Below are 18552 nucleotides of genomic sequence, written 5' to 3' on the forward strand. Positions count from 1 at the left end.
GATCCCGACCGTCAGTGGAAATTGGGTTGCTACGACTTCCCTGGTGGCTTAGATGATAAAGCATCTGTCTACAATGCGGGAGACCTGGGTTCGATCCCTGGGTTGGGAAGATGCCCTGGAGAAGGAAATGGCAATCCACTCCAGTACTATTCCCTGGAAAATCTCATGGACAGAGGAGCCTGGTAGGCTACAGTCCATGGGGTCCCAAAGAGTTGGACATGAGTGAGCGACTTCACTTGACTACACAGTGGGGGTGAAGAGGAGTATGTCTGGAATGCACAAGGACCCTGGAGTGCCTCTTGACCACTCCCGAGTCCTATACTATAAAAGTTAATGGAAAGCTAATGCAACACAATACAAATAGGGCTGCTGATGGTAAAGAAGGTTTGAGTCACTGGGCTTCCTTCCCCAGTGGCTCAGCAGGTAAAGAATCTGCCTACAATGCAGGAGACACAGGATGTCCCTGGGTCTCAAACATTCCCTGGAGAAGGGAATGGCAACCCACTCCCAATATTCTTGCCTGAAAAATTACATGAACAGAGGAGCATGGCAGGCTGCAGTCCATGGGGTCGCAAAGACGCAGACACAACTGAGCAACTAAGCACAGACACATCAGGCAAGGAACAGTGACCGGATGAGATGATTGCAGAGGGCAAAGAAAATTGTGATGGATAGTGGGAGAAGAAAATTACGATAAACACTAGCTGCTCTTGGTCACCTCATGACCAGTTATAGAATGAAAACTAGTAGTTAGGAATTGTTCTATATCTTTCTTAATATTTGTGTATATAGTAACCAATTCTTCCCCCATTCTTCTGCATAACTGGTTAACCTTGTATTTCAGTATTTAAGTCACAAGATATCAAAGGGGAAGTACAGTTCAGTTAGGAAAGGAAAGAACTTTACTCGAAGAGAAAATAGACTTTATATTCTGTTTTGAGGAGATAGCATCTTTTCAGTTGTATAAGGGATGGTTGCATCATGTTACACTGGAGTATGATTTTGCTGTTGTTTTAATTCAGGAGTTGAATATGATGACAGAGGTGAGTGTGTACCATATTGACCGGGGGTGCCACGGTAGTTAGTACTGTATCCGTTTACTTAAGCTGAAGCTGGGTATGGCTAGAATTGGCCAAAAGAGAATTTGTGTAAGCAGCCCTCCCTAAACCTCTGAAGGTTTTTGTGGTGATATGCAGTGAGAGACGTGGAGGTGTTGGTGAGGTCCAGCCAGACCTTGATCTCCTTTGCTCTGCATCCAGCTCTTTTTTTCTGGTTGCTGATGGTTTGGTTAACAGATGCATCAGGCCCACTCACTTGGTGGGAGACCTGCAGCTTCTCAGATCTTCCCATGAGTCTTCCCTTTGCAGCCACGTTTTTGTAGCTGAATGTGTCAGATGTCTCAAATAGACTCTTATTGATGACTCTCTGATCTTCCTACTTCCCTTTGGGACCTTCACAGCTTTCCTAGCTAGTCCTATAATTGTGTAAGGTAAAATTCTATAATTATTCTGTAACTCACAGTGGTTCTACTTCCCAGTTTGAATTCTAATTTAATGCATTTTCCTTGTTGGTAAATATCTAGATTATTTTTATTGACTGCATGGTATTCTAATAATATTTTAAACACTAATCATTGGCCACTTAGGTTGTTTCTAGTTTTTTTGTTTTTTTGTTTTTTGCTGTTTTAAACAATGATGTGGACATTGTTGAACATACAGTTTCTTTGCACTTTGCCTTTTATTTCTTTTAAGTAAGTTCCTAGAAGTGAAGAATATATACATTTTAAAGAACTGTGATACTTATTGTCTAGTTGCATCCTCCAGCAGAATATGAAAGTGTGTGTCCAAGCTGCACTCCTCATCATGGCTTTTTCGGTTTAACTCCTTTTAAGAAGAAATAAGATGATATGAGAAGATAATTAGTTAACATGGAAGGAGTTGATGGAAGGAACCCGGTGTCTTGGACTCCTATGGAACATATTCTGTCAATAATACATTTAACTAATTTTGTGTTTAAATGTAGTTGCTCTTTCTAAAATTGGGTTTTTGCAGGTTTTGCCTGTTTTTAATAAATATAATTCATTGACTGAGGCTATAATTAGGGTAAAACCTAAAATTTCAGAACTGAATTATCTAGTTATTGGAAGTGCCCTGGAGATATAAATTGACCTGTGAAGGTTTGAAAACATAATCTACGTTAGAATTGAATTTGGAGTGTTATTTAATGAGGATACTGGCTGCCGTCTGTGGGGTCGCACAGAGTCAGACACGACTGAAGCGACTTAGCAGCAGCAGCAGCAGCAGCTGTTAATTGTTTTGTATTTGCTCTTCAGTTAAAGAGCATGCGCCACAACTCAGGTTCCTGTCCATCAGCGCTGTGTGACTCAGTAGCCAGCAGAGGTTTTCCCTGGATTCTGCTGGGAATGAAAGGATCATAGGCCTGTGAGCAGTTGCTTAAGTGGGAGGTGGTGGGGAGGAGCTGTGCTGGGGTTACAGTGACTAGGTTTCAACCTGAATTTTTCTGCAAAAAATTTGTTTTTTTTGCTGGATATTTGCTGTAACCTGGTAGGGTTTCTTTTTATTTCCTTTTTACTTTTATTGGAGTGGAAATTGTGTTGGAGAAAATTAGATCCTTTCACTGTTAGCTGGGTATTGCGCGTGTGCATACTCTGAGCCCCGTGGCTCCAAGCAGGATTTGGCCTGTGTGCTCCTCTCAGCCCTTACCACAAAGGGATTCTGGATTCCCTCTGAAAACTTCTCAAGCCAGACCTTTAAGTGGCCTTCAGCAAAATAGATGTTTTGTTTTGTGTATATATAACTCTTCCTTACAGGTATTGAAAATTGACATTTTAAATCCTTCTTAATTGACAGAAACCTTAACTTTATAGAGTATATTTTAGCAATTCTAAGAAACTTTCTCCTCACCCCTACATTTTAAAATTTCTGTTCTTGGGATGCATTTTACAATTAATGTTGTCCTTAGAAAGCTATCAGCCAGGCAGCAGTTGTCATTGTTCCCACTTGTATGAATTTGGATAGTTTTACTGTTGGGATAACTGGATTATTGCAGCCTGTCATCAAACCATTTGAGGAAGGACTAGAGTCAAAACATTTAAAGACCATTTGAGGAAAGAAAAGAGTCTTGGGTTTTGTCTTTTTTTTTTGGTTACCCCCTTGTAAGATAGCACCAGCATCAAAGATTGCAGAATTGGTGTCAGGAGCTTGGAAGAAAATCGTGGAAATAAAGATGGAGTCTTATTTTAAAAGATGTATTGCTTATAGTGGGAAGTTTATAGCATCACCTGTTCTTTTAGCCATTCTGCTTAATCTGAATCTAATCATGAGGAAACAGTCAGACAAATCCAGATTGTAGGACTTCCTGTAAGACAACTGACCTGGAATTTTAAAACAAAGTCTGTTTTGAAAGAAAGAAAGGTCAGGGTTGAAGGGGATGTTCTAGATTTAGAAACTGAATAGACATGACTGTCAAGAGTTGTGAGCTGTGTTTTGTTGGATCTTGAATCATACAAAATAAAAGATATAAAGGGTTTCTTTTGGAAGTTGGATAAATCTGAAAATGAATCTATAGCTGGTATTACTGTATGACTAAGAGTGGCCTTCCTTGGTGGCTCAAACGGTAAAGCGTATGTCTACAATGTGGGAGACCCGGGTTCGATCCCTGGGTTGGGAAGATCCCCTGGGAAGGAAATGGCAATCCACTCCAGTACTATTGCCTGGAAAATCCCATGGACAGAGGAGCCTGATAGGCTACAGTCCATGGGGTCGCAAAGAGTCGGACATGACTGAGCGACTTCACATCACTAAGAGTGACATATAAAGCTCACCATCTAAATAAATCCCAAAGAGCATTTTCTGTTAAGTATAAAATAAAATTATTCATAAGAAACCATTCTGACATAATGGAGTTGGCCGGTTTTTCCCTGAGTGATACATAAAAACGGTGCATCTGACATAGCTGTTTCGTTGGAGTCATTGAAATATGGTGTGTTTTGGTAGATGTGGGTAATTTTTTAATGAATTACCATGAAATAACTTCCATTCTATTAATATAATTGGAAAAACCTTATTTAAATATTTGAAATATTCTGTGGGAAAAATAACTTACTTTGGAAAAGTTTCTGGCAAGTTTGGATTAGAGTTAAGCTGAAAGTTGTTAAAAAGATACGGTGTGGTGTCATTTCTACAAAGAGTGGGAGGAAAAGTAAAGACAGAAGCAAGGTGGAGAAACTTTTTTAAAAAATGCGTAAGACCCCTGTTTTGTTACCTAAGCAGGATCATTAAACCACTTGCAGTTAAAAGTGCAAGCCGCTCAGTCATGTCGAGTCTTTGCGACCCCACGGACTGTACACATACAGTGCATGGAATTCTCCAGACCAGGATACTGAAGTGGGTCGCCTTTCCCTTCTTCAGGGGATCTTCCCAACCCAGGGATCAAACCCAGGTCTCCCACATTGCAGGTGGATTCTTCACCAACTGAGCCACAAGGGAAGCCTTATGTCTTGCAGTTAAGACATGGAGAGAGATTGTTCCTCAGAGCAAGCATAATTTTCTGAACTTCCTGTCAGAGTTTAGGGAAGGGTTCAGGTGAGTCAGAAAAAGAGCACTGTAGTTTAACTTCAGCTGTTTTCTGAAATGTTTTTAGGCAGGCTAGTACTACAGGACATGTGCCAGGTCTTTCAGTAGTTGGGCCCTAACTTAGAAATGATGTTCTTAACGTTAGCTTAGAGGTTAATGTTTGGAAATAATGCCACCTCCTGTTTGGTTATTTAGAGGAAGTTGGATTTGAATCTGCATAGGTTGATGTCCTGATTAAAATCAGGGTCTTAATATTAGAGGAATTAAAAGGAGAACAGTCAGCTAACAGTTACTGCCATTATTCTGTAGCTATTGAAAATTATTTTTTTGAAAAAGAATAGTAATAGAAGAACAGCACATGAGGAAATGCTCATCATACATTTTTAAATGAAAAAAGCAGGGTTAGTTTTACATTCTTGTAACATAAACACATGTTTTTGAGAGACTTGAAGAACTTACATTAAAATGTTAGTAAGGCCCATTTCCATGATGATGCATTAATTTTGTAAATTTCTCTCTCTGTTTAAAAAAGGCAAAAATAAAACCATGTAATTTGTTTTCACCCAGAATGTATTCCTTTTTAAGCATACTTATGGTGAGGATGTTCTTGTCTCTTTTGGGCTTCAAGTACTTAGCTGTAATAGAGGGAGAGAGGTTTTTCTTCTGGTCATAGGTGGAAGCTGAGAACGAGGACGAGGAGGTGGGGGTCAAAGATAAATGTATGGGTATGAGAGAGATTGCTTATAGCATCATCATTTCCATTTTAAACAGTGGAAAACAAGAGCTTACTTTGCCTGTTTAGTCACCTTGAGCGTCAGGAAAAGGATGTAATAGGAGTAGGTACTGCTTGAAAACGTTCTTTCCTCCAGCAAGCAGATCTTAACTCAGTAAAACTTGGTTTCCACAGGTGGATACAGGAGGGAGAAGACAGTTTTATATATGGGCTGTTGAGAAAATTCAGTTATCTAAGGAATTTCCTGTTAAGTTCTTGGCCTACACTATTTATTTTGAGTTTAGCTCTTTTAAATAATTAACTTTTCTTATAAAGCCATATGTTTATTTCCATTTTAAGCAAACTTCATCAGTGGCATAAGACAGGGATGGCAGATTGGTTACAATCACATGTCAGCTCCTGGAGTGATTAGTTAAGAGTGTTTAGACTTTTGGAGGAAGGCTGTTGTAATTGATTAACGATGTCTGTTTTAGCTCTGTGAGAAGTCTTCTGATTTATAATCCATTTTGTGTGATCCTTCAGACATATTAAGGCTGCTTGGTTGTTAATACAGCAAAAGTATCAAAGAATGAGGGAGACCAACTATTGAACACTAAACTTAAGTGAAATAAGTGAAAACAGTAATTCTTGTGCAGATTTAGCTTTTAAATCCATGGTTTAAAGAGGAAATTAACTGTGACTAGAACTGTACTCTCTCCAGTAAGGCCACAATCCATACATGACAGTTGAGCTCTTTAAAATGTGGCTAGTTTGAGAATATGAATTTTAAAATTTTATTTAATTTTAATTATTTTAAATTTAAAAATGGAAACAGTGTACAGTGGTTTCTGTTAAGTACAACTTAATTTTTTTGATTCAGTTCAGTTGCTCAGTCGTGTCCAACTCTTTTCGACCCCATGGACTGCAGCACGCCAGGCCTCCCTGTCCATCACCAACTCCCGGAGCTTGCTCAAATTCATGTCCATCGAGTCGGTGATGCCATTATACCAATTTTTTTGGTAGGACTGCATTTTACTTTTAAGCATTGCATCCGAACACGAGTGGGAGGCTTTTATGTCTCGGCCTGGAAGTGGCACCTGTATCTGCTATTGACAGTACTTAGTTAACACATGCATCACTTCATGTGTATTTCCCCGCCCCACCCTTTGCTGAGGACATGTCAGGTCTCTCCTTTTAGCAAATTTCAATTTTACAGTACAGTGTTATCAATTACAGTCACCATTTAGGCTTTTTTTTTGTTGGATATTGATATATAAAATGTGATACAGTAAAAATTAAGTTCAGATTAACGTTTTCAGCTTAAATGCAGAACTACAGGTTTTTTCTTGTTACATCAGAATGTTTTTTGAATTATGCCCCAAATCTCAGCTCTCAGTGACCTAAACATATTTAATGACTTGCTTTAATCCACACCACCACCACACAGACAGCAGTGTCTGGGTAATAATTCCAAACCTACCATCAGCAGTAAAGTGACTGAAAACAGATTCAGTATTTTTCTTTCCTCTTTTAATTGTTTTTGTCCTAAGGATAAACCCCATTAGAAATGTACAATCAAACTACTGTGCTTTGAAGCCACTTGTAGGATATTTCCTCTCTGGTTAAGCCACTAATTGGATGCTCATTTGATTAATTTGACATTTAATTTTGGGGAATTCCTTTTTAAAATTTAATTTTGTTTTATAATTGTGTAAATTGTATGCATAGTTGCAAAAAGCAGATCTGAAAAGCAGATATGTTTAAAGAATCTTATCCATATTCTTGCCAACCTATTGACCCTTGGCCGCATATGCAATTATTTGTTAAAGATGTTATGTTTTATCGTTTTTTCTTAAAAAGTAAAGGAATATGTTTTTGTATCTTTTCTCATTTCGTAAGTGGTAGCATTCTATAAACATTTGTTTTTCCCCTTAGCAGTATTCTGGAGATTGGGTGTGGTGGTAATAACAGTATTTCTCAACATGACTTCTTACTGCAGTGTAGTACCCTGATGTTTGGAGAGCCCATAATTTATTTGACCAATCCCCCATCAGTGGTTGTATTGGTTGTTTCTAGTCTTTTCCTATTGCAAACAGTGCTGTAATGAATAATTACATATATATTTTTGCCAGTGATTCTTTGAGATTCCTAAAAGTGAGATTGCTGAGCCAAAAAATAAGCCTGTGTGTAATTTTGCTGGATATCACCAGCAGAGAGTGTTATCAGAGTCTTTCCCTGCAACTTTGCACAGTACCTTGTCCTGCTTTTAGATTTTTGCTGGGTGGATAGATGAGAAATATTCTCATATTACTTTGCATCTGCATTTCTTTTCTATGATGAGCAAGGTTGAATGTTATTAAACATGGTTAAGAGTGGTTGCATTGCTTTTTTTTTTTATTTGAACTGTTAGATCTGTTTCATTTTTTTTCTATCCTTGGCCTTTTCGTTTTTAGATTCTATATTAATTGTAATATAAGTTGCTGGCTACCCTGCTTGCTCCCCACTCATCCCCTCCCTCACCCTCCTAGACTTTATCACTTGTCTTTGAATTTTTCTCTGAACTTAGCTTTGAAGTTGATCTCTAAACATTTCTTACTGTCTGACTGTGCACTGGAGTTTGGGGAAAACGGATGGGTAAAGGATAGCGTCATAAGATTACAGTAGTTTTTGTGGAGATGAGAAGCTTGGTTCTAATGGTTAACAGTGGTTTGGATTTCTGATGTTCGTTGATGTAAACAGGATTGTAAGGTAGAATGGATTTAGTCCATATCATTGTACTAGTGGATGTTGTAATTTTTGTTGTTGTTAAGTTACCATTTGTTAAGTAGAGCCCTGGGGTGTCATGGATGGTGAGCTCAGAGTTCAACAAAGGACTGTAAGGGAAAGTGAAATGGAGAAATTTATTACTCACAGGTCCTGGAGGAGGTTCATAGCTTGCCTTGAGGGGACCCATGGGGAGGTCAGGGCAGGCAGAGAGTAAGCCAGCAGGACTTGAGGCACCTGCCTTTACTAGGGACAGAGGAGTGCTTTGTGGTTCATCAAACTGGTCTGGTAAATTCTCTGATTCAGTTGGGCTTTTCTATTAAAAAAATATAATTCTAATGCTGCCTTTCTATAGAACAGATGTTTAATGAATGGTAACCAAAATAAATATTGGGCTTTTTTGTTCTTATTTCAGGCTACAGACAAGAGAAAAGCTTTAGAAGAGACCAAAGCCTATACAACCCAATCCCTAGCTAGCGTCGCTTATCAAATAAATGCATTGGCTAACAATGTGCTCCAACTGCTGGACATCCAAGCCTCTCAGCTCCGGAGAATGGAGTCTTCCATCAATCATATCTCACAGGTAACAGCTTGTAAAAAACTTTAAATTCACATTTAATTAACTAGCAGCATGGTAGGTAGCCTGGAAATATGGATTCCTTACCTATCTTCTTACTGACTAGTCATTATCACTTTCAACTTTAGCTTTGAGTTCAGTAAGACTATTCTGTGTGTGCGTGTGCGTGTGTGTGTGGTAAAATACACACCCCAGTGATTACTGGTCTGGCTTTGTGTTAGTATAATGCCGACCTTACCAAATAACATTGGATAGTGTTCCCTCCTCTTCAGTTTTAAGCAAAGTGTGTGTAGAATTGACTTTCATCTATTAAATTGATTTTCATTCTGGTCTTAATTATTTCTTTCTTTGTCCTTACCCATTTACCCTAAATGCTACATTTACTATGTATGCTTTTTTACCGTAGTAAGGGAGTTTTTGAAAGGCAATAGATTGTATTGTTATTTAATTTAAAAAATTCTAGAACTTAGCACTAAACCTGTCATAGTCTAAGCATTCAGTAAGTGTTTGTTAAAATTTCTCTTTAGGAAGGATTGGTCTGTATACTATTCGGTACAATACCTGGAAATAGTTAATAAACATTTGAATAGAGAAATAGATTATGTCTTTTGGGTGGCATTGAAGGAGTGATGTGTAAGTTGGGGTTTGATGGGAGTCTGTGTATTTGATCATACGGACATGGAGTACAGATGCATTCCAATCTGAGATAATGCTCTTAGACAAAGTCATGATGACTTGTTCAGGGTGACTAGGATGTCTTTTTGTTTAGAATGAGGAATGTACCTGGAGCTTAGTTTTGAAAGATAAATCTGAAGTTCTAAGTTCCAGTTCATTTCTCTCTGACTTGTTTTCATTGATGAAGCTGAATAATGACTTGCATTATGTTAGTGGAGTGGCTGTATCCTTTTGCTGCTTCTCTTATCTGCTTGGTGGGAAATATACAACTCCTGAATCAGAGCAGCATGCCGAGCAGAAAAAAAGAGTATCCATCTTCCCTCACCATTGTCAGATGGCAGACTGATGTGATTCAGCCCTGAAGCGAGGATGGGAGTATCCTTCGAAAACTGAAGACTCTGTTCTTTACTTTCAAGGCAGACAGCAGGCTATCCTGCCTCTGTTCAATATGCTTTTTGGAGAAATGAGTCACCCAAACCCACATTCTGCCTCAGATAATCTATTTGGGGTGTTGAGGAAGCAAACCTCCAAACCCCTCCCTACTAATAACAAAGTTTGGGCCAAACCATATTTTTGTTGTTGTTTAGTCACTGAGTTGTATCCAACTCTTTTTGACCCCATGGACTTTAGCCCACCAGACTCCTCTGTCCCTGGAATTCTCCAGACAAAAATATGGAGTGGGTTACCATTTCCTTCATCAGGAAATCTTCCCAACCTGGGGATTGAATCTGAGCCTCGTGTATTGGCAGGCGGATTCTTTCCCAGCCATCAGGAAGCCCAAATCATATTTTAGTTCTGTCCTGATTAATAGTAATAACTGAAGACTGCTCTCATCTAACTTAGAATAAAGGCTATGTTTTTCTAAAAAGAGGCTGGAGCCTTCCTTTTTCTGGTCTGATAATAAGAGGTTAGTTTGGGAGTCTCTTTGCAGATCTTCTGACCTTTTGGTTGTTTGTAAGCTGTGCCTCAGGCTACAGCCTGAACCTCCTAGTCAATTGCTGAGTCTTTACAGTTGCCAGTCTTGTTTCAAAGCCTGGAAATGGTTTTTTGCTCCCTATGGTTTTAAACCTCAGATGTCTTAGTGTGGTATAAAAGGCCCTTTGGTCTGGTCTCTTCCAACTCGCATCACATTCCTGCCATGCTCAACTTGTTGAAGTCTTCTAAACATAGCATGCAATTTTGTGCCTCTTTTCTGTAATCTGTTTGTCTTACTTGGCATTAACTTTGTTCTGACTCTGTTCTGCTTAACATAAGCACCATCTGAAGTCTTCACTGATTAGCTCAGGGTAGATACTGCTGCTCTCTTTGTGCTCTGCCCTCTTACTCGTTCCCCCTGGTATCAGTGACTTGAGGTCCGTGTCTGTTTCCCCCTCCTCTCTTTAAAGGTGAAAAGCATCCTGTGTAAGTACCATGTGCTGATTGTGCCCCAGGAGTTGTTCATCTTTTTATCCTCAGTACATAGTTAACTGGCATGTAAGAGATGATTTTAAAAGTATTTTTTGAATGAGACAGTGTGGTATAGTCTGCTTTGAACTCATAAAGATCTCAGTTTGAATAAAATAGTTCTGCCTGCTTGTGATCTGTTCAATTTACGAAACTTTTTTGTGTTTACTTTTGTCATATGCAGAGTTGGCCCAATAGTGCTGATCTTAAAGGGTGAAATAAGGAATTGCATGTAAAGAATTTAGCCTAATACCTGGCTATAAAATGTTGGCATTATTAGTCATAGCTAACCATCTGTTCTCTTCCCTTTAGCGTTTGGCTTCTCTTGCATTAGCCCTCTAATCAACATTCAGCATTTTCCCTCCATCTTATAATACTTTCCTTACCATAACTTTTGAGAGACTACCTTTTCTCTCTTGACAGTTCACAGACTTAAGTTCTTGAATCTGTCATCTCGTGGCAGTTTTCTTCCTTGAAACATATATATGTGTCAGTCCATTGTGGTTTGATTTTGTCTCCTATCCTTGGATGTTGCTTTTGCAAAAAGGAACTGATATTTTTGTTCTAAATCTAGAAATACTTTTTCCCACCTCTTCCTTGTTGCTTTTATTTGTGGCATGTGGCAAATTTGCGATTGTGTCTTGTGTGTTTACCTATTTAATGCCTGTTTCTTCTCTTAGAGGTATATTTAATGATGAAGAAACCTCATTTGTTGGGTTCATCACTGTGTCTTGTCCCCAGTGTCTCCCTTAGAGTCTGACAAGGAGTAGATCCTCGAAACTTTAAGTTACCCTGTGGCACTTTTAAAAATCCAGTCTTTTGTGAATGAGGACTATTTGTGAAATAGAGGAGAACAATAGAATGGAAAGGCTAGAGCTCTCTTGAAGAAAATCAGAGACACCAAGGGAACATTTCATACAAAGACGGGCACAGTAAAGGACAGAAATGGTATGGACCTAACAGAAGCAGAAGATATTAAGAAGAGGTGGCAAGAATACACAGGAAAACTATCCAGAAAAGATCTTCACAACCCAGATAACCACGATGGTGTGATCACTCATCTAGAGCCAGACATCCTGGAATGTGAAGTCAAGTGGGCCTTAGGAAGCATCACTATGACCAAAGCTAGTGGAGGTGAGGGAATTCCAGTTGAGCTATTTCAAATCCTGAAAGATGATGCTGTGAAAGTGCTGCACTCAATTATGCCAGCAAATTTGGAAAATGCAGCAGTGGCCACAGGACTGGAAAAGGTCAGTTTTCATTCCAATCCCAAAGAGAGGCAATGCCAAAGACTGCTCAAACTACCACACAATTGCATTCATTTCACACTCTAGTGAAGTAATATTCAAAATTCTCCAAGCCAGGCTTCAACAGTACATAAACCATGAACTTCCAGATGTTCAAGCTGGATTTAGAAAAGGCAGAGGAACCAGAGATCAAATTGCCAACATCCATTGGATCATTGAAAAAGCAAGAGAGTTCCAGAAAAACATCTACTTCTGCTTTATTGACTACGCTAGAGCGTTTGACTGTGTGGATCACAACAAACTGGAAAATTCTGAAAGAGATGGGAATACCAGACCACCTGATCTGCCTCTTGAGAAATCTCTATGCAGGTCAAGAAGCAGCAGTGGAATAACAGACTGGTTCCAAATAGGAAAAGGAGTACGTCAGGGCTGTATATTGTCACCATGCTTATTTAACTTATATGCAGAGTACATCATAAGAAACGCTGGGCTGGATAAAGCACAAGCTGGGATCAAGATTGCCGGGAGGAATATCAGTAACCTCAGATATGCAGATGACACCACCCTTATGGCAGAAAGAGAAGAACTAAAGAGCCTCTTGATGAAAGTAAAAGTGGAAGGTGAAAAAGTTGGCTAACATTCAGAAAACTAAGATCATGGCATCTGGTCCCATCACTTCATGGCAAATAGATGGGGAAATAGTGTCAGACTTTATTTTGGGGGGCTCCAAAATCACTGCAGTTGGTGACTGCAGCCATGAAATTAAAAGATGCTTACTCCTTGGAAGAAAAGTTATGACCAACCTAGACAGCATATTAAAAAGCAGAGACACTACTTTGCCAACAAAGGTCTGTATAGTCAAGCTATGATTTTTTCCAGTAGTCATGTATGGATGTGAGAGTTGGACTGTAAAGAAAGCTGAGCACTGAAGAATTGATGCTTTTGAACGGTGATGTTGGAGAAGACTCTTGAGAGTCCCTTGGACTGCAAGGAGATCCAACCAGTCCATCCTAAAGGAAATTAGTCTGAATATTCATTGGAAGGACTGATACTGACGCTGAAACTCCCAATACTTTGGCCACCTGATGCGAAGAACTGACTTATTGGAAAAGACCCTGATGCTGGGAAAGATTGAAGGCAGGAGGAGAAGGGGACGACAGAGGATGAGATGGCTGGATGGCACCACCGACATGATGATCATGAGTTTAAGTAAACTCCAGGAGTTGGTGGTGGACAGGGAGGCCTGGTATGCTGCAGTCCATGGGGTTGCAGAGTCAGACATGACTGAGTGACTGAACTGAACTAACCACTGTTGTGTTTAGAAAGTTCTCCATTTCAAAGGAAAATGGACATACCTTAGTGTAAATTTTGAATTATCATTTATTTGATGCAGAATCTTAAATATAGTACTCATTGTGATCACCAAATATATTTTTGCCCGCTTGTTCCCTGAGAAAGTCCAAGTATGAAGAATTAAGAGGATGAAATGGATTAGGTCCTTTAATTAGATATTATCAGTGTCTGCGTTTATCTCCACACTTGGACTCTGTGTTGCAGTTCTTGTGAAATAGCCAGGCAGGAGCCGGTCAATAAGTAAGAGTGAGAATTGACTTTTACCATTAAGAGGAAAATCTCTTTGCCTATTACTTTCATTAAAAACGCACCCATACCTCTATCAAGTGATACCATGTCAGTTCTTACACTTTGCCTGCAGGACAAAGGCTGGATGGTTGATGGTATCAACATAAGCTCAGTCTTGTCTCCCCTTGCCTCTCTAGCTTCATTCTGTCTCTCCCTCCCCTCCCTACTTTTGGCTTCACACCTCCTCATTCATATAGTGCTTTAGCAGTGTGCCTTTGTTGTGTCCAGTCCCTTTGCTTGAAATGGGTACCTACTCGATTTGCTCTGCCTAACTCTTGGTCACTCTTCAACTTCAGTTTAATTGCCTTGGCCTTGTGGAAAGCATTTCATTGGTTCCAGAAGAGCAGATTTGATCTTTCCTAGTAACTTCTGTCGGAGAAGGCAATGGCACCCCACTCCAGTGCTCTTGCCTGGAGAATCCCATGGACGGAGGAGCTTGGTGGGCTGCAGTCCATGGGGTCGCTAAGAGTCGGACACGACTCAGCGACTTCCCTTTCACTTTTCACTTTCATGCATTGGAGAAGGAAATGGCAACCCACTCCAGTGTTCTTGCCTGGAGAATCCCAGGGACGGGGGAGCCTGGTGGGCTGCCGTCTCTGGGGTCACACACAGTCGGACACGACTGAAGTGACTTAGCAGCAGCAGCAGCAGCAGCAGCAGTACTTCTGTGCCTGCTGCTATATGACAGGTAATGTCTGTTTGATCTTCCTTGATTTTTCTCTCCCCTTTGGTCTTTGTCCTGGGAGGCTTACCATATGGATTATGTCCATGGGCATCTGCGACTTCTGGCTTTAGAGAGAGTGCAGCCAGTGTGGACGTGGGCAGGTCAGCAGCAGTGAGGAAGGAAAGCTCAGAACATTTATTACCCTGGTTTCTTCCCAGTGGACTGGCTGTCTCCAGGACAAGTCCGTGTTCCTCGCAAGGTGGCCCTGTCTGGGTGACTTCTTCCTCCTCATTCTGGTGATCCTCCTGCCCTTGTCCTTTTGGATTTAGGATTTTAGCTCTTTCTGCTCAGAACATTGGCTCCTGTACCTACTTCTGTTCCCCATCCCTTCCCATTCCTTTGTGTTTAGTCCCTCTGTTATAAATGGTCTTTGAATTTTTCTAATTGGAATATTTCACCAGTTTCTGATTGGAAGTCTGGCTAATGCAGCCCAGCTTGTTATGTCTCATACTGGGCCCATCTCTTTTCTCCTGTTTTTGCCTTTGATCTCACTCAGGGAAGCAGGAGGCTCAGCTGATGAAGTTCTAGAGCACTCTGTTTACACTTTAGCGAGGTTAGTGCTGCTTTTGTTTATATTACATATTGAGGTTCTGTGTAGGCGTTGACTTAAAATTAGGACGAACAGTAAAAACGGTTTGGAGGTTAGTGACTGGACTGCAAGAATAAAAATCTTAAAATCTTTTTAACAGCATTTAAGGTTCTTTAAGAGGCCTGGCACCTGCCTTCATTTTTGGCTTTATTTCTTACTACTAACCCATCTAGGATTTTTAAGTTCTAGGGATAAAAGTCTCTCTGCATACATGACTCATATTGTTACAGGCGTGTTTCATGTGGTCACATCCCTTCCACTCATCATTGAGGTCTTACCCTGAAATTTATTGAAGGGTGATTTTCCCCAATGCCCCTTTCTGCCCTGTCTCCTACCTGTGCACATATTATTAGAATTGTCTGCTGATTGTTTTTACAGCATCCTATAGTTCCCTTTCAAAGCATTTATTATTAGAATTACCTAGTTAATTTGTCCTGTTCCTTTGCCTTCCACGGGGTTCTGCTGTGATCATCCCAGTGCCTGGCATGCATGCATCCATTAATTTCAACAAATAAAAGGGAAGGAAATTATAGTGGAAGGTCACAGAGTCTCTTTAGAGAAGCTCAATGCAAGAGACTTCAGAGTTATTGGAATTTGTTACAGTTTTGAATGGGGCCTGTCCCCTTTTAATTTCAATTGATGGGGAAAAAAATCATTGTATCCTTATCTTAGAGAAATTTTTCTTGGTTGTGTTCCTTCATAGGTTAATGGAACATTGATTGCTAAATACCTCTGAATCAATGAACTTAAAAAAAAAATCTTGCTCTCATTTTTGTGAGTAAGTAGTAAAGATGACTTCAAATATTTTTTTTGGAGGGGAAGGAACCACAATTTTAAACTCACAGAAAATTGCAAGTATAGGACAAAGAACTTTTTTGTTTCTGACTGTTTAAGAATAACCTGCTGCTATGGTGCCCCATCAGTCCTGAAATCTTGGATGTGTATTTTCTAGACACAAATACATGCTACTGCATAGCTGTTAAATCAGGTGATTAACATGGATATATTACTACTCTCTACTCAAATTTCTACTTCAGTCTGCCAGTTTGTTCAGTAACTTTATGGGAAATTGAGCCAGTTCAGAAGCATTTAGTTATCCTGTCTCCTCAGCCTTCTTCAGTCTGCCACTGTTCCTCAGTCTCCGCTCGACTTTACCTGACCTTGATACTTTTGAAAACTATAGACCAGTTCATTTGTAGAATGTCGGTATGAATATGTTTAATGTTTCTTCATGAGTAAATTCATGTGATAAAGAGACTTTTCATGTGATAAAGAGAGCTTCCTATTTAAAAACCACTTTCATTGTCTTAATTTTTTTAAGAAAACTTTTTTGCTTACTTTTAAGTCTTTTTCTAAGTGTTTCTAGCATTAGGGCTTGTAAATTCATAATAATATCTAAAGATAGAGGAATTCTATTAAAGAATCTGGCATGACACACATCAAGGCTTAACACCCCTAAGAATGTTTTGTTATGTTAGAGATCCAGCAAAATTTATTGTCATAGGAATTTTTATTTCAGCTTGTCAAAAATGATTAACTGTGCTGTATTTTGCCATTAAGATCATTGCACATTTAAAAATCCTTTGGTCTCTGAGTTGCAAGTGGTACTTGAGAACTTCTAAGACATAAATAAATGTACTTAACTGTGGCAGAAATTGTTTCTAAAATAACCCTCTTGGTTAAAAACAAATTGTGTGCATTTTAGCTCTGAAATAATTTGAAAATCCAAATGAAGGCATTAGACCGCTGTTCTAAGCCTATTTTTAGTTATATTTCCTTTGAGCTGATTTCCTTTCTAGCCACCTGCAGTTTTATGTGCAGTCACACGTGTTCATTTTTTCTAAAATTGTCCCCTCCCTTTTCCAAGCTTGGCATGAAAGTAGCTTCTCTAATGTTTTTAGTTTGTTCTTTTCGAAGAGTAAAGTATAAATTATAAAACCTCCATTGAGTAAATTCATGTAAAACTGTTTTTGATGAAAGACAGCATTAGTATGGAATAAAATACTCTCTGGCCCTAGAGTTTTTAAAAACTACAGCCTATTTTGTCTTGATACCACTAATATACTCCATGTTAACATACAGAACATATCCTTCCCTTTCTTTTACTTTCAACTTTTTCCAGTTAAGATTTGCCTCTTCTAAGAATAACTGGATTTTACAAAAAATACAGTGTGGGAGTTCACTTGTAGGCTAGTGGTTAGCATTCCTCCCAGCTTTCACTGCCATGGCCCAGGTTCAATCCCTCGATGGGGAGCTGACATCCCACAAGCCAACAATAAAAAATTAAAAACAAAAATAGTGTAACATTTCTTTTAACTGGGGCATTTATTGCATATACACTTAATGTAGTTATTGAACTATTTGGATTCAGATGAGCCACCATTATTTTCTACCTTTTATTCATGTCATCTATTCCATTAGTTTCCTTTCTTCTGGATTAACGTTCTCTTTCGGGTTAACATTCTCTGGAGGCCTTACTGTGTAAGTGTGCACGTGTGTGTATGTGCATATATGTGTATGTATGTGCGTATGTGTGTGCATATATATGCATGTATGTGTGTATGTATGTGCACATGTGTTTGTGTGCTGCCTCCTGCTTATGGTGATTGTTTCCTTACGTGTTTTATAAACTTTGGTTGTGAGCCCGTCTTAAGATATCATCTTTGAGGTCTCTCTGCATGCTGAGGGTGATACGTTGGTAAGATAAATTGAAGACGTATTCCTAGACAGTTTTATTCTGTTATTCTGTCAGGTGTTCTTGGGGTACGATCAATCAAGGACTGTTGAGAGTTTTGTACCTGAAAACATGGGAACTTGTTATACTTTCTTGGATAACTGCCCTCCCCCTCCCCCTCAGGGGGTATGTGTGTGTGTGTGTATTAGTTTCCTAAACACTCTTGTGATGACATGAGCTCATATCAGTAATCGATAATCTTTCTGTCTCAAGATTCTTAATCACATCTGCAGAGATCCTTTTGCCATATCACTTCTACCTTCCACATTCAGCAAACCAAGGCCTTCTATTTTGTTCCCATTTGAAAGTGAAAGTGTTAGTCGCTTTGTGACCCCATAGATTGTAGGCTGCCAGGCTCCTCTGTCCATGGAATTCTCCAGGCAAAAATACTGAAATGGGTAGCCATTTCCTACTCCAGGGGATCTTCCTGACCCAGGAATTGAACCGGGGTCTCCTGTATTGCAGGCAGATTCTTTACCAGCTGAGCTACCAGGGAAGCCCTTGTTCCCATTTGGTGTAAGTCTTAAGTCTGTTAGTGGCCAGCAAACCTCTGTGGAGTAACTTCTTTGATGTTTTCTGTTCTGATCTTTAGTCCCCCCTTCTCCCTCCTCCCTGGATTTTGTTTGCTGTATTTAATGTTGGACTCTGAATTTTTAAAGAATCTATCAAGTATGTTTAGGCAGTTCATTACTGGGAGAGTTTGGAGGTATCTAATCTGCCATATTGCCTCAGTTGGTATTCCTTTTTGTTTTCCTGTTATCTTTTAATTTTAAATGCTTTTAATTTAGCCTTAAAAAAAAAAAAAAACCCCAAAACCTCAGTGAATCTCATCTTTGAACAAGCTTGTCATTT

The 18552-nt window shown here is 39.4% G+C and overlaps 1 protein-coding gene across 30 annotated transcripts in view; it reads left to right on the top strand.

Annotated features, from left to right (window-relative positions):
* Positions 1-18552, top strand: part of ABI1 (abl interactor 1) — an 85353-nt gene that overhangs the window by 21190 nt on the left and 45611 nt on the right. For 24 of the 30 annotated variants that reach the window (XM_068987890.1, XM_068987887.1, XM_068987896.1 and 21 more), the window contains exon 2: positions 8486-8653. The exons of 4 other annotated variants lie outside the window; for them this stretch is intronic. In XM_068987890.1, coding sequence (XP_068843991.1) covers positions 8486-8653 — 168 coding nt within the window. Of the gene's footprint in view, positions 1-8485; positions 8660-14884; positions 14899-18552 lie in introns of all 30 variants that reach the window. 2 more of the 30 variants (XM_068987907.1, XM_068987909.1) reach the window with 1 other exon arrangement.

Source organism: Capricornis sumatraensis, chromosome 15 (genome assembly GCF_032405125.1).
Source record: "Capricornis sumatraensis isolate serow.1 chromosome 15, serow.2, whole genome shotgun sequence".
Classification (NCBI taxonomy): domain Eukaryota; kingdom Metazoa; phylum Chordata; class Mammalia; order Artiodactyla; family Bovidae; genus Capricornis; species Capricornis sumatraensis.